The sequence below is a fragment of the Scyliorhinus canicula genome, chromosome 10 (assembly GCF_902713615.1).
Source record: "Scyliorhinus canicula chromosome 10, sScyCan1.1, whole genome shotgun sequence".
NCBI lineage: Eukaryota > Metazoa > Chordata > Chondrichthyes > Carcharhiniformes > Scyliorhinidae > Scyliorhinus > Scyliorhinus canicula.
In genome coordinates this window covers 10,862,592-10,879,062 of record NC_052155.1, presented here as the reverse complement: position 1 = coordinate 10,879,062, position 16,471 = coordinate 10,862,592, and the positions used below count along the sequence as shown (strand labels likewise).

The following is a 16,471-nucleotide window of genomic DNA, read 5'->3' as shown; positions in this document are numbered from 1 at the left end:
CAACGTCCAACAAACCTCCAAAAACCTCTACACTCATTATCTAAAATCATCTATAATGAATTGCAGCAAACCCTTCAAAACTGCTCCCGTTAACTAACTCTTTAGTTAGATGTGCAGGGTAGGTGGATCGGCCACGCTAAATTGCCCTTTTAATCGGAAAAAAAGAATTGGGTACTCTAAATTTATTTTTAAAATGCGTATTTGGTTAATAGTTTGGTTGTAACAACTGATTCACGTTAATATACCTTATCGTGTATATGTTCCTTGTGTGTTCATACCTGTTAATTTCCTTTTTTTCTTTGTGTCCCTTTCCTTTTGTTACAAATGCATACAAAAACCAAATAAAAATATTTCAATAAAATACTCTGAGCCAAGCTGGGTAAACCCAACCAAACTGGGCTCCTCTCTTATATAGGACGGCATTGACTCCATTGAACATGGCTCCCTTCTTTGAAAACGCTGCATCCATGTCCTGATAGAACCTGATGGAGTGGCCTTCCCACTTATCGTCACAGTGCTCACCAAAACTCCCTCTCCTTTACCCTGAAGCTGTGGAACCTGCAGCAGGTGGTGAGGGAACCAACAAGAAGGAGAATATACCAGACCTCATCCTCACCAACCTGCCTGCCACAGAGGAAAACCTGCCTGCCCTATCTATAATTTTGTACACCTGGTTTAGCTCACTGGGCTAAATCGCTGGATTTTAAAGCAGACCAAGCAGGCCAGCAGCACGGTTCAATTCCCGTATCAGCCTCCCCGGACAGGCGCCGGAATGTGGTGACTAGGGGCTTTTCACAATAACTTCATTGAAACCTACTCGTGACAATAAGTGATTTTCATTTTCATTCACCTTGACCAGCCCCCCCCCCCCCCCCCCCAGCCCCCTCAGCCTTCTCTGCTCCATGGAAAACATCCGGAGCCTAACTGGTGTCTCTTCATAGCTGAAACGTTCCAACCCAGGCAACATCCTGGTGAATCACCTCTGCACCCTCTCCAGTACAATCACATCCTTCTTAAGGTGTGGTGACCAGAACTGCACACAGTACACTAGCTGCGGCCTAACTAATTGGAGCTTTTATGCAGCTCCATCATAACCGCCCTGCTCTCATATTCTATGACTTGACGAATAAAGATGATGTGGAGAGGCCGGCGTTGGACTGGGGTGAGCACAGTAAGAAGTCTTCCAACACCAGGTTAAAGTCCAACGGGTGTGTTTCGACCTGTTTGACTAATAAAGGCAAGTATCCCATTCTTAACCACCTTATCCTGAAGGCTGTCCTGCCACCTTCAGGGATCTATGGACAAGCACTCCAATTTCCTTCCCAGCGTCTTACCATTCATTGTGTATTCCCTTATCTTCTCAGACCCCCCAAAATCCATCACTTCACATGTTTTAGGGTCTGTATCAAATCCGTCTATAGCGATGACTGTATTTACTCACCCAGCTTCTGCTACTTTCTGCAGGAGAGAATTCCAGACCCTAATGACCCTCTGAGAGACGGAAAAGTCTGCTTCTCTCTGTCTGAAAAGGCAGTAGCTGGCCCTTCTCCAGTATCATGGATTGGTAACCTCCTCTCTGTCTCTCTCCCCAAATGTGGAGAACCCGGCGTCGGACTGGGGTGAGCACAGTAAGAAGTCTTACACCAGGTTAAAGTCCAACTTGTTTGTTTCAAATCACTAGCTTTCGGAGCACTGCTCCTTCCTCAGGTGAATTAAGAGGTAGGTTCCAGAAACATGGGCGGGATTCTCCGCCCCCCCACCGGGTCAGAGAATCGCCCGGGGCCGGCGTCAATCCCGCCCCGCCGTGTTCTGAATTCACTGCCCCCCCCCCCCCCCGGGATTCGGCGGGGGTGAGAATCGCGCAGCGCCGGTCGGCGGCCCCCCCGCGGTGATTCTCCGGCCTGCGATGGCCCAAGGTCCTGCCGCTGACAAGCCTCTCCGGCTGGCGTGGATTAAACCATCCACCTTACCGGTGGGATTGGCGGCGCGGGCGGGTGCCGGGGTCCTGGGGGGGGGGGCGCGGGTTGATCTGACCTCGGGGGGTGCCCCCACGGTGGCCTGGCCCGCGATCGGGGCCCACCGATCGGCGGGCGGGCCTGTGCCGTGGGGGCACTCTTTTTCTTCCGCCCCCGCCATGGTCTTCACCATGGCGGAGGCGGAAGAGACCCCCTCCCCTGCGCATGCCCCGGGATGGCGTCATCAGTCGCTGACGCTCTGGCGCATGCGCGGATTTACGCCGGCCGGCGAAGTCCTTTCGGCCCCGGCTGGCGTGGCGTCAAAGGCCGTTCACGCCAGCTGGCGGAGTGGGAACCACTCTGGTGCGGGCCTAGCCCCTCAAATGTGAGGGCTTGGCCCCTAAAGGTGCGGAGACTTCCGCACCTATGGGGCGGCCCGATGCCGGAGTGGTTCACGCCACTCCATCACGCCGGAACCCCCCACCCCTCCGGGTAGGGGAGAATCCCGGCCCATATGTGTGGACAAAGTCAAATATGCAAGACGATACTTAGAATGCGATCATTTGCAGGTAATGAAGTCTTTACAGATCCAGAGATAGGGGTAACCCCAGGTTAAAGAGGTGTGAATTGTCTCAAGCCAGGACAGTTGGTAGGATTTCGCAAGCCCAGGCCAGATGGTGGGGGGGGTGACTGTAGTGTGACATGAATCCAAGGTCCCGGTTCAGGCCGTACTCACGTGTGCGGAACGTGGCTGAAAGTTTCTGCTCGCTGATTCTGCATTGTTGCACGTTGTTGCTTTGGACGCTGCAGAAAGGGGCCATCGACATTCAAAGTGCTAAACGACTCCACATTGCCACTGGCAGACCCTGGCAGCCAATTTCATGCCAATCCCCCGCGCGGCTGGAGTGAAAGGGCTCACTGTGTGATCACACAGAAGGGAACATGTTATCTGGATGGATATGAATTCAGGGGAGAGTTCTGTAAGAAATTCAGTGAGGCAAAGACTTGCACTTGCCTTGTGACCCCCAAATGTTAATTGTGCTGATTTCTTTAAAGCAAGTGTTGAGGTGTTTACAGGCAGTTTACACAAGCAATGGGTTTGTTTGATTTGCAGTTTGTCGGCTCCACCTCATCGTCCATCTGCAGTATCCTGCAGCAATCAGGAAGTTCTGTGGGCAGTGATGCTGAAAGTTAGTGAGAGGAGGTGGTTTCTACACTGGGAACCTTCTTGTATCTCCCCTCCCCTCCCTCTCTCTCTCTCTTTCTCTGCTGGTGTGTTAATGGACGGAGGAGCTGATCAGCAATGATTCAGCACAGCCTCTGCCTTCCCAGCTCTCGGCAGACGCGGATCTGACAGGAGAAGGAGCGGCAGCCCCGGGTCCCAGCAAGGGAGCCATGACCACAGTGGCTCCAATCCAGGCACTTGTTACCAATATCTCTGAGCAGCAGAACAGCACGGTGCCACCTTCATGGGGCAGCCTGCACCCCTACCAGGTAGGAGGAACTCAGTGCCAAGCTCCCAAACAGGGGGAAACTTCAGCTTTAAGTTCACAGCGCTTCTTAATATGTTTCAATTGTAGCATTTTTTTAAGTGGAGGAGAGTGGGAGAAACAATGTTTAGAGCTGGATACAGTTCTCTCCCTCCTCTGGGGGGGGGGGGGGGGGGGGACAGTAAGCGATGCATGTGCTTAAATTTTACCTGTGAAAAGTTCAGCAGGCCAGGCTGAGTTTAACCTTCCCTCCCAGTGGTTAATGTATCCACAGGTTTGTCAGCAGAGAGGGAAAGGGTCTTTTTGAAACAAGGACACCCTTTTCGCCCCACTTGTTGCTGCTGAATGGGAAACTTTAAGGGCTGCGTTCACTGGGCAAATGGAAAATTTGGGTGACGACACCATTCTCTGTTTTAAAAACTTGGGAGATTGTTTTTTGTTTCTTTGAACTCCAACTGAAGCAGCCTCCACTTTCCCCGGCGATTGATCTGCAGATGTAACCTTTATAAATCAATCCGACCCCCCCCCCCCCCCCCCATCCTTTCTAAATCCTCCGTTTTTATCCTGCGGATTATAATCAAAAATGGTCAAGATCCGAACAATGGCTGAGCCGGGAAGTGGGGGGGGGGGGGAGGTTCCGAGGTTTTAGCTGGCAAGATGTACAACAGTAATTCAAAAGGTTAATGGAATGTGTCAGAGAACTCCCTGTCCCCAGTTAAATCCCTTTTGCAAATTATGCAAGGGGTGAAATCGCTTGATCTGCCGAATGAAACAGCTCTCTGAGTGCATTGGGTGCTAGGCAGGGAAAGAAGGGATTTGCATTTATGTAGCGCCAGGATGTTTCAAAGGGCTTCGCAGCCAGTGAGTAATTTTCCGCTGTGATGGAGGGAAGGGGCCCACTTTGCACACAGCAGCAGCAAGAACAGCTTCTTCCCTACTGCCATCAGACTTTTGAATGGACCTGCCTGGTCTTAAGTTGATCTTTTCTCTACACCTTGCTATAACTGTAACATTATATTCCGCAGTCTCTCCATCCTTCCTTATGTACGGTATACATTGTTTGTACAGCATGCAAGAAACAATACTTTTCACTGTATACTAATACTTGTGACAATAATAAATCAAATCAAATCAAAGATACATTACCAGGTCGTTTTTGTTTAGTGGTGTTGGTTGAGATTAGTATTTGGTTGGGACATCAGGGACAACTAGCCTTCTATCAGTGATGGGCAACTGAGCCTGCTGTGTGGCCCTCATGAGTGACCCTCCTTCATCTCAGTAGGCGGCAAGATTGAAATCGGGCTTGTACACTAAGCAGGACCCCATGGATAAGATTGAGCACATTTAATGCACGCCGGATAATTTGTATGAGCGGCACAGTAGCACAGTGGTTAGCACTGTTGTCTCACTGCTCCAGGCTCCCAGGTTCAATTCCCGGCTTGGGCCACTGTTTGTGCGGAATCCGCACGTTCTCCCCGTGTCTGCGTGGGTTTCCTCTGGGTGGACCGAATTCCACTCGATGGGCCGAATGGCCCCCTTCGGCACTGTAAATTCTAATATAATGAGTTTTAGAAAAGGCTTAACCATTCATATGTTAATAGAAACTGCAGCTGCTTGTGTAAGGATGGAGCAAGAGAGGGGCGCAGATTGAAAGCAATTTGCAAATGTGATGTGAGAAGAATAATTTTCACACAGTGAGTGGTTGGGGTGTGGAATGCGCTGCCTGGAGTGTGGAGGAGGCATGTTCAATTGAGGCATTTGAGAAGGGATGACATGATTTCAGCCATTGTGAGGAATCAGCACCCACCTCACTTCAATTGCTTTATGTGCACTTAATAATAACCTCTTGGAAAAAAGTCTCCTGGATGGAAACCGCCGGAATGTGGCGACCCTACGCGTGGGCAACGAACCCTGATTGGCCGCCTGCGGCCACTGGCTGCCCACCAATTAGTGTTGTGGAGTCTTGTACATCGAATTGTGAATGTGAGGTTTCAGTTTCACATCCCATGGGAAAGGGGGCACCTCTGAGAGACCCAGTGCTATACGGGTGGTATCACAAACACTCACCTGAACACGCCGATACCAATATGTTTATTTGTTAATGAGTTCTAAAAATTATGAAATTATGTGGAAACAAGTCATCCTCGACGCTGAGAGACTGTCCAAGAAGACAGTCTTGATGGAGACAATATGCTTAAAGTAGGTCATTGCTAAACTCAGTAGTTTTGACATTAGCAGATTTCACGGATGTACCAAATGAAAAATGAGCATGGTCCCATTCACAACACCCTTTACACGGTTATGTTACTGGACTAGTGATCCGGTGATCCATAGATCAAGACAAATGCTCTGGGGACATGGGTTGGCCATGTTGAATGGAACTGAAAAACATTCAATCCTGCATTCAGTTGCAGAGCACTTGACTTTCCCTGACTCCTGTAAATAGTTTCAACAGCCGCAGCTGGTCTATCGATCTCACAACCAACTATCCTGAAAACGTTACCCGGAATGCTAATAATTCTGATATTCAAAACTAACATTCAGTCAATGCATCTGGAATATAAATCTCATCTCAGGATTGGTAAGCAGGAAACTATCATCAATTGTCATAAAAACTTACAGCACCAGGGTCCCAGGTTCAATTCCGGCCTCGGGTGACTGTCTGTGTGGAGTCAGCACGTTCTCCCCGTGTCTGCGTGGGTTTCCTCCGGGTGCTCCAGTTTCCTCCCACAGTCCAAAGATGTGCAGATTAGATAGGGCTCGGCGATAGGGAGGTGGGTCCAGGTAGGGTGCTCTTTCAGAGGGTCGGTGCCGACTCGATGGGTCGAATGGTCTCCTTCTGCACTGTAGGAATTCTACAATCTATGGTTCTAAGTACTGAGAGAGAGAAAGAGATAGGAGAACAACATCGCAACTGGCTTGATACAATCATTTGACACAATTAGATACCTGCCCAGCCCCACCAGAGACTGAGGGAGAAACAGGATAAGACCATGGAAAGCATGGTAAAATGCTACACATCCTCAACTCAGACCCAGTACAGGACCAGCATTGTTCCATGCTGTTGTGCAGAGAAGACCGGCAGCAACATGTTTGCATTGAGTGCTGAATTTGGGTGCATTTGAGTGCTATGGTGAGAGTTTGGTGACTGATAGTCAGAGTTTATTTTTTATCTAAAGTCTAGTCTTTCTTTTATTCAGTTAATTAACTTAAAAGTTGCTGTTTGGTTTGGGAGAAGGTGAATTTTCAATCAGCTTTAAACAAAGGTTCTACTTGTAGCTACTTGCAGCTGGAGCTTGTTAATTAGTTAATTGGATTAGGCCAGTTTTCAGAGGCTAGAGTCACAGTATAAATCTGAGCGAGTTACAGTGCAGACTTTGTTTGCACTGAGTGCTGAATTTGGGTGCATTTGAGTGCTATAGTGAGAGTTTGGTGACTGAGGGAGTGCTGAATTTGGGTGCATTTGAGTGCTATAGTAAGAGTTTGGTGACTGAGGGAGTGCTGAATTTGGGTGCATTTGAGTGCTATAGTGAGAGTTTGGTGACTGAGGGAGTGCTGAATTTGAGTGCATTTGAGTACGATAGTGAGAGTTTGGTGATTGAGGGAGTTAGGTGAGGAGCGAGCAAGATGCTCCTTTTCATTTCATTTCCTACATTTCCTCAAAGAGCGTGAAGGGAGCCGGGAGTTTACAGAGAGTACAGCTGACTGGGAGCAGAGTCGGAGGGCGGTGCTCCAGTTGGTCCACAGGGCAGCTATATTCTGTGAGGTAAAAGGGGATGGAGGCTAGGGCAGTTGCATGCTCCTCCTGTAGGATGTGGGTGGTGAGGGATACCACTGGTGTCCCTGCTGACTATACCTGCGGGACGTGCACCCAACTCCAGCTCCTCCGAGATCGTGTTAGGGAACTGGAGCTGGATGAACTTCGGAACAGGGAGGTAGCCACACCCAAGGTACAGGACAAGAGTAGCTGGGTTACAGTCAGGGGAAAGAAAATGAACGGGCAGACAATGCAGGGATCCCTCGTGGCCGTTCCCCTTCAAAACAAGTATACCATTTTGTATGCTGTTGGGAGGGGATGACCTACTGGGGGAAGGTCCTAGCGGCCAGGTCTCTGGCACTGAGTCTGGCTTTGGGGCTCAGAAGGGAAGGGGGGAGATTAGAAAAGCAATAGTGATAAGAGACTCAATGGTTAGGGGAATAGATGGGAGATTCTGTGGTCGAGACTCCCGGAAGGTATGTTGCCTCCCGGGTGCCAGGGCCAGGGATGTCTCAGATCATGTCTTCAGGATCCTTAAGCGGGAGGGTGAGCAGCCAGAAGTCATGGTGCACATTGGTACCAATGACGTAGGTAGGAAAAGGGGTGTGGATGTAAGGGGTTTAGGGAGTTAGGCTGGAAGTTAAAAGCCAGGACAGACAGAGTTGTCATCTCTGGTTTGTTGCCGGTGTCACATGATAGCGAGGCTAGAAATAGGGAGAGAGTGCAGTTGAACACGTGGCTGCAGGAATGGTGTAGGAGGGAGGGCTACAGGTATATGGATAATTGGAGCACATTCTGGGGAAGGTGGGACCTGTACAAGTAGGACGGGTTGCATCCGAATCAGAGGGTCACCAAGATCCTGCGAGGGAGGTTTTCTAGTAGTCTTCGGGAGGGTTTAAACTAATTTGGCAGGGGATGGGAACCAGATTTGTAGTCCAGCAACTAAGGTAGCCGATGTTCAGGACGTCAAAGCGTGTAGTGAGGCAGTGAGGAAGGTAACACTGACAAAGGAGAGTACTTGCAGGCACAGAGATGGGTTGAAGTGTGTATACTTCAACGAAAAAAGTATCAGGAATAAGGTGGGTGAACTTAAGGCATGGATCGGTACTTGGGACTACGATGTGGTGGCCAACACGGAAACTTGGATAGAAGAGGGGCAGAAATGGTTGTTGGAGGTCCCTGGTTATAGATGTTTCAATACGATTGGGGAGGGTGGTAAAAGGTGGGGGGGTTGCATTATTAATTAGAGATAGTATAACAGCTGCAGAAAGGCAATTCAAGGAGGATCTGCCTACTGAGGTAGTATGGGTTGAAGTCAGAAATAGGAAAGGAGCAGTCACCTTGTTGGGAGTTTTCTATAGGCCCCCCAATAGCAGCAGTGATGTGGAGGAACAGATTGGGAAACAGATTTTGGAAAGATGCAGAAGTCACAGGGTAGTAGTCATGGGTGACTTCAACTTCCCAAACATTGAGTGGAAACTCTTTAGATCAAATAGTTTGGATGGGGTAGTGTTTGTGCAGTGTGTCCAGGAAGCTTTTCTTTTTTTTTAAAAATAATTTTTATTGAAATTTTTCGATACAAACATTTACCCCTATTACATTTTAAATTATAACACCACAAGTCCCCCCTGGAAAAACCTCCCCACGCCCTCCCCCGCGCGCACCCCCCCCCCCCCCCCCCCCCCCCCCCCCCCCCCCCCCCCCCCGCGCTATCAGTCTAGCAACCAAACCGTTTTTCCCTTTCTGCCGATGGCCTCGGGCAGTCATTGCCCGCGACCCCCCGCTGACGTGCTCCCTTCGTTGCTATCCCCCCCCCCCCCTCCCTTCCCCCCCCCCCCTTTTCTCCCCGGGTTGCTGCTGTTTCGGCCTCCGGTTCCTATCTCTGATCCAGAAAGTCAAGGAAGGGCTGCCACCGCCGGAAGAACCCCTGTACCGACCCTCTCAGGGCGAATTTGATTCTTTCCAATTGGATGAAGCTTGCCATGTCGTTTAACCAGGTGTTAACGCTTGGTGGCCTTGTGTCCCTCCACTGAATCAAGATCCTTCTCCGAGCTACCAAGGACGCAAAGGCCAATATTCCGGCCTCCCCTGCCTCCTGTACTCCTGGCTCCACCCCAACCCCAAAAATCGCTAGCCCCCACCCTGGTTTGACCCTGGTTCCCACCACTCTCGATACCGTCCCCGCCACCCCCTCCCAGAACTCTTCCAGTGCCGGACACATCCAGAACATATGTACATGGTTCGCAGGGCTTCCCGAACACCTAACACACCTGTCCTCCCCCCCGAAGAACCGACTCATCCTAGTCCCCGTCATATGGGCTCTGTGCAGCACCTTAAATTGGATGAGGCCCAACCTTGCGCACGACGACGACGAATTGACCCTCTCTAGGGCATCCGCCCATGTCCCATCTTCTATCTGCTCTCCCAGCTCCGCTTCCCACTTGTCTTTCAGCTCCTCTATCGGTACCTCCTCCACCTCCTGCATTATTTTGTAGATGTCCGAGACCTTCCCTTCTCCGACCCAGGCCCCTGACAGCACCCTATCACTCGCCCCTCCATCGGGAAGCAAGGGGAATCCTTCCACCTGTCGTCTGGCAAATGCCTTCACCTGCAGGTATCTAAACGTGTTCCCCGGGGGGAGCTCAAATTTCTCCTCCAGCTCTCCCAGGCTCGCAAACCTCCCCTCTATGAACATGTCCCTCAGTTGCCTGATGCCCGCCCTGTGCCAGCTCTGGAATCCCCCGCCAGTGTTCCCCGGGACAAATCTGTGGTTCCCTCTCAGTGGCGCCGCCATCAGACCCCCCACTTCCCCCCTGTGTCGCCTCCACTGCCCCCAAATTTTAAGGGTGGCCGCCACTACCGGACTCGTGGTATACCTTGTGGGGGGGAGCGGCCATGGTGCCGTTACTAGCGCCCCCAGGCTTGTATTGCCGCAGGACGCCCTCTCCATACGTTTCCAAGCTGCCCCCTCCCCCTCCATCACCCACTTGCGCACCATCGATGCGTTCGCCGCCCAGTAGTATCCGGAAAGATTGGGTAGCGCTAATCCTCCACTGTCCCTACTCCGTTCCAAGAAAATCCTTCTCACTCTAGGGGTGCCATGCGCCCACACATAGCCCATAATGCTGCTAGTTACCTTCTTGAAGAAGGCCCTGGGGAGGAAGATGGGCAAGCACTGGAACAGAAACAAGAACCTCGGGAGGACCGTCATTTTGACTGACTGCACCCTCCCTGCTAGCGACAGCGGTACCATGTCCCCCCTCTTGAACTCCTCCTCCATCTGCTCCACCAGCCTTGAAAAGTTCAGCTTGTGGAGGGTCCCCCAGTTCCTTGCCAACTGCACCCCCAAGTACCTGAAGCTCTTTACTGCTCTCCTAAAGGGGAGCCGCCCAATTCCCTCCCCCTGATCTCCCAGGTGTATCACAAAGACCTCACTTTTACCCACATTTAATTTATATCCCGAAAAGTCCCCAAACTCCGCTAGTATTTCCATTACCTCCGGCATTCCCCCTTCCGGATCCGCCACATACAACAACAAATCATCCGCATAGAGTGATACCCGATGCTCCTCCCCTCCCCTTATCAGTCCTCTCCAACCCCCTGAACCCCTCAGTGCCATCGCCAACGGTTCGATCGCTAATGCAAATAGTAAGGGGGATAGGGGGCATCCCTGCCTGGTACCTCGATGGAGCCCAAAATACTCCGACCTCCTCCCGTTTGTAACCACACTCGCCATCGGGGCCGAATACAGCAGCTTCACCCACTTGATAAATCCCTCCCCAAACCCAAACCGTTCCAGCGTCTCCCACAGGTATTCCCACTCCACCCTATCGAATGCCTTCTCCGCATCCAGTGCTACCACTATCTCAGCCTCCCCCTCCACTGCTGGCATCATAATTACATTCAACAGCCTCCGGACATTTGTATTAAGTTGTCGTCCCTTTACGAAACCCGTCTGGTCCTCATGGATTACCCCTGGCACACAATCCTCTATTCTGGTTGCCAGGACCTTTGCCAACAGTTTGGCATCTACATTCAAGAGGGAGATAGGCCTATAGGACCCGCACTGTACAGGGTCTTTGTCCCGCTTCAGGATCAAGGAGATCAGGGCCTGTGACATTGTCGGGGGCAGAGCCCCCCCCCTCTCGCGCCTCATTGAAGGCTCGCACCAGCACTGGACCCACCAAGTCCACATACTTCTTATAAAATTCCACCGGGAATCCATCCGGCCCCGGCGCCTTCCCCGCCTGCATCTGGCCTATCCCTTTAACTAGTTCCTGCAGCTCTATCGGCGCCCCCAGCCCCTCCACCCGTTCCTCCTGGACCTTTGGGAACCTCAATCTATCGAGGAAGTTCTCCATTCCCCCCCTCCTCCTGGGCGGCTCAGACCGGTACAATTCCCTGTAGAAATCCCTGAAGACCCCGTTCACCTCTTGCCCCTTCTGCACTACGTTCCCTCCCTTCTCTCTCACTCCCCCAATCTCTCTGGCTGCATCTCGCTTGCGCAGCTGGTGTGCTAGCATCCTGCTCGCCTTTTCCCCGTACTCATAGACCGCACCCTGTGCCCTTCTCCATTGCGTCTCCGCCTTCCTAGTGGTCAGTAGGTCAAACTGGGCCTGTAAACTGCGCCGCTCCCTCAACAGCCCCTCCTCTGGTGTCTCCGCATATCTCCTGTCCACTTCTATAAGTTCCCCCACCAGTCTCTCCCTCTCCTGCCTCTCCTTCCTTTCTCTGTGTGCCCTTATGGAGATCAGCTCTCCTCTGATCACTGCTTTCAGGGCCTCCCAGACTACCCCCACCTTCACCTCGCCCGTGTCGTTCGTGCCCAGATATCTCTCAATGCCCTTCCGGACCCTTCCGCACACCTCATCGTCCGCCAGCAGCCCCACATCCAGGCGCCACAGCGGGCGCTGGTCCCGTGCTTCCCCCAGTTCTACCTCTACCCAGTGTGGTGCATGGTCCGAAATCGCAATGGCCGAGTACTCCGTGTCCTGCACTCTCGAAATCAGCCCCCTGCTCAGTACAAAAAAGTCTATTCTGGAGTACACCCTGTGAACGTGGGAGAAAAAAGAATACTCCCTCGCCCTTGGCCTGCCAAATCTCCAAGGGTCTACCCCCCCCATCTGCTCCATGAACCCCCTTAGCACCTCCGCCGCTGCCGGCCTCCTATTCGTCCTGGAACTCGATCTGTCCAGCCCAGGGTCGAGCACTGTGTTGAAGTCCCCCCCCATGATCAGGCCTCCTGCCTCCAGACCCGGAATGAGGCCCAACAGGCGCCTCATAAAACCCGCGTCATCCCAATTCGGGGCATATACATTTACCAGCACCACATTCTCTCCCTGCAACCTACCCTTCACCATCACGTACCTACCCTCCTTATCTGCTACCACCTGCGCCGCCACGAACGACACCCTCTTTCCCACCAAAATCGCCACCCCCCCGGTTCTTTGCGTCCAAGCCTGAGTGGAACACCTGTCCCACCCACCCCCTTCTCAGGCGCACCTGGTCTACTACTCTCAAGTGAGTCTCCTGCAACATAGCCACATCCGCCTGCAGTCCCTTTAGGTGTGAAAAAACCCTTGATCTCTTGACCGGTCCGTTCAGCCCCCTCACATTCCAAGTAATCAACCGGGTCGCGGAGCGACCCGTCCCTTTCCCCTGTCTATTAGCCATGTTCTGTCCCCTGTTCGCCCCGGGTCGACCCTCCCCTTCTGACCCGTTCCCCATGGCGATGGCCCCCCCCCCCCCCCTCTCTCCTCCCGTTCTTCCCTTCCCGTCCTCAGCCTTTCCAGCAGCAACCCGGTATCCCCCCCTAACCCCCCTTTCCCTCCCCCCCCCCCCCCCCCCCCCTGGCTAGGACCCCTCCTAGCCGCAGTGTATCCACCATCGTACTCCCGAGAGTCAGCTGGTTTTCGCTGACCCGGCTGCCCCTGCCACACTCCGACTCCTCCCGATGTGGGGGGGGAGGGGCCTCCCCCCCCCCCCTTGCCATCCCTCTCTGACCCCGCTTCAGCGCGGGAAAAGCCGCCATTGCTGGCCACACCCCACTCTTCTCTCCTCCCCCTTCCTCCGTCCCGCGCGCGGGAAACAGGGGAGAGCCCGCGCTTTCGCCCGGCCACACCCTACCCCGCCATCTTCAATTCCACCCCCGTCCCCATCCACACCGATAACAAAGCCCCCTTAAAACGAGAGGAAGAAAAAAGAGAAAAAGAAAACACGCATAACCCACTTGCTCCCCCCCCCCATCCCGCCTCCCCAACTTAACAATATAACAATATAAATAACAAATCGCAAATAAATACATAAATACATAACTATGCCTGCATAACTAAATAACTAAATAACTACCCAATAATAACGTACTTAACCAACAGTAACCATAACCCTTAAAGAACAGATCAAAAAACAGTAAAAAAGCCCCCCCTACAACAACAATAATTAAGGGAAGTTGGCAACGGGAAGAGACACACAAAAAGGAACAAAGAAACTCCCCATAACACAAGTTTCAAAGAAACCAAACGATCCATCAACTTTAACCAAGTTCCGACCTGGCCTAAGAAAGACATGGGCCACTTGATCAGTCAAGGGTACTCGGGCGGCCTCGACCGCCGGCGTTCCCAAGTTCTAGTTCAGGTCCAGCTTTTCCTCCCGAACAAAAGTCCATGCCTCCTCTGGGGTCTCAAAGTAATGGTGCTGGTCCTTGTAGGTGACCCACAAGCGCGCTGGCTGCAGCATTCCAAACTTGATCCTTTTTGCATGCAGCACCGCCTTCGTTCGGTTAAACCGGGCCCGCCGCTTTGCCACCTCCGCACTCCAGTCCTGATATATCCGCACCGTCGAATTCTCCCATTTGCTGCTTTTCTCCCTCTTGGCCCACCTCAGCACTTTCTCCCGATCGCAGAGATGCTGGAACCGCACCAGCACCGCCCTCGGGGGCTCGTTTGCCCTAGGCCGCCTAGCCATGACCCGATATGCTTCTTCCAGCTCCAGGGGCGATGGACCGGCCCCCTCTCCCATCAGGGAGCTCAACATCTCCGCTACATATTTCGGGAGATCAGGCCCCTCCAGGCCTTCTGCTAGGCCCAGGATCCTCAAGTTCTTCCGCCTCATTCGCGTGTCCAGCTCCTCAAAGCGGCTCTGCCATTTCAGGTGGAGTGCCTCGTGCACCTCCACCTTTCCCACGAGGACCGTGGCTTCCTCCTCCCTCACCGCCATCTCCTGCTGCAGCTCTCTTATCGACGCCTCTTGGGTCGCCTGGGCCCCCATCAGCCTTGTGGTCGTCGCGTTCATGGACTCTAAGAGTTCCACTTTCAGCTCCGTAAAACACCGGAGGAGAGCGGCCTGCTGCTCCTCCGCCCATTTTCTCCAATCTTCTAGTGCGCCACCGGCCGCCATTTTGGTCCTCTTCCCCCGCTTTTTTTGGGGAGCTGCTGCCGCTTTTTTTGTCGCCCCTCTCCGAGTACCGACCATAAAGTTGGTCTCACTCTCCTCAGGGAGCCTTCCCCCACCGGGATTCGTCTTTACAGTACCGTCGGGGCCCTCCAATCGGCCCTTAAACACCTTTGTCGCAGGAGCTGCCAAATGTGCGACTTAGCTGGTCATAGCCGCAACCGGAAGTCCAGGAAGCTTTTCTAACACAGTATGTAGATTGTCCAACCAGAGGGGAGGCCATATTGGATTTAGTACTTGGTAATGAACCAGGGCAGGTGATAGATTTGTTAGTGGGGGAGCATTTTGGAGGTAGTGACCACAATTCTGTGACTTTCACTTTAGTTATGAAGAGGGATAGGTGCGTGCAACAGGGCAAGGTTTATAATTGGGGGAAGGGTAAATACAATGCTGTCAGACAAGAACTGAATTGCTTAAGTTGGGAACATAGGCTGTCAGGGAAGGACACAATTGAAATGTGGAACTTGTTCAAGGAACAGATACTACGTATCCTTGATGTGTATGTCCCTGTCAGGCAGGGAAGAGATGGTCGAGTGAGGGAACCATGGTTGACAAGAGAGGTTGAATGTCTTTTTAAGAGGAAGAAGGATACTTGTGTAAGGCTGAAGAAACAAGGTTCAGACAGGGCGCTTGAGGGATACAAGATAGCCAGGAGGGAACTGAAGAAAGGGATTAGGAGAGCTAAGAGAAGGCATTAAAAATCTTTGGCGGGTAGAATCAAGGAAAACCCCAAGGCCTTTTACACATATGTGAGAAATATGAGAATGACTAGAGCGAGGGTAGGTCCGATTAAGGACAGTAGCGGGAGATTGTGTATTGAGTCTGAAGAGATAGGAGAGGTCTTGAATGAGTACTTTTCTTCAGTATTTACGAATGAGAGGGGCCATATTGTTGGAGAGGACAGTGCGAAACAGACTGGTAAGCTCGAGGAGATACTTGTTAGGAAGGAAGATGTGTTGGGCATTTTGAAAAACTTGAGGATAGACAAGTCGCCCGGGCCTGATGGGATATATCCAAGGATTCTATGGGAAGTAAGAGATGAAATTGCAGAGCCGTTGGCAATGATCTTTTCGTCCTCACTGTCAACAGGGCTGGTAGTAGGGGATTGGAGAGTGGCGAATGTCGTGCCCCTGTTCAAAAAAGGGAATAGGGGTAACCCTGGGAATTACAGGCCAGTTGGTAAGGGGCTGGTTTAGCTCACAAGGCTAAATCGCTGGCTTATAAAGCAGACCAAGCAGGCCAGCAGCACGGTTCGATTCCCGTACCAGCCTCCCCGGACAGGCGCCGGAATGTGGCGACTAGGGGCTTTTCACAGTAACTTCATTGAAGCCTACTCGTGACAATAAGCGATTTTCATTTCATTTCAGTTAGTCTTACTTCGGTGGTAGGCAAAGTAATGGAAATGGTACTGAGGGAGAGGATTTCTGAGCATCTGGAAAGACACTGCTTGATTAGGGATCGTCAGCACGGATTTGTGAGGGGTAGGTCTTGCCTTACAAGTCTTATTGAATTCTTTGAGGAGGTGACCAAGCACGTGAATAAAGGTAAAGCAGTGGATGTGGTGTACATGGATTTTAGTAAGGCATTTGATAAGGTTCCCCATGGTAAGCTTATGCAGAAAGTAAGGAGGCATGGGATAGTGGGAAATTTGGCCAGTTGGATAACGAACTGGCTAACCGATAGAAGTCAGAGAGTGGTGGTGGATGGCAAATATTCAGCCTGGAGCCCAGTTACCATTGGCGTACCGTAGGGATCTGTTCTGGGTCCTCTGCTGTTTGTGATTTTCATTAATCACTTGGATGAGGGAGTTGAAGGGTGGG

The 16,471-nt window shown here is 51.9% G+C and overlaps 1 protein-coding gene across 4 annotated transcripts in view; it reads left to right on the top strand.

Moving 5' to 3' along the window:
• LOC119972228 (NIPA-like protein 2) overlaps positions 1-16,471 on the top strand; it is a 178,723-nt gene that overhangs the window by 53,108 nt on the left and 109,144 nt on the right. For 2 of the 4 annotated variants that reach the window (XM_038808606.1, XM_038808607.1), the window contains exon 1: positions 3,145-3,449. The exons of 1 other annotated variant lie outside the window; for it this stretch is intronic. In XM_038808606.1, the coding sequence (XP_038664534.1) occupies positions 3,351-3,449 (99 nt within the window). In that variant the 5' untranslated portion in view covers positions 3,145-3,350. Of the gene's footprint in view, positions 1-3,144; positions 3,450-16,471 lie in introns of those variants that run through there. One more of the 4 variants, XM_038808608.1, reaches the window with a different exon arrangement.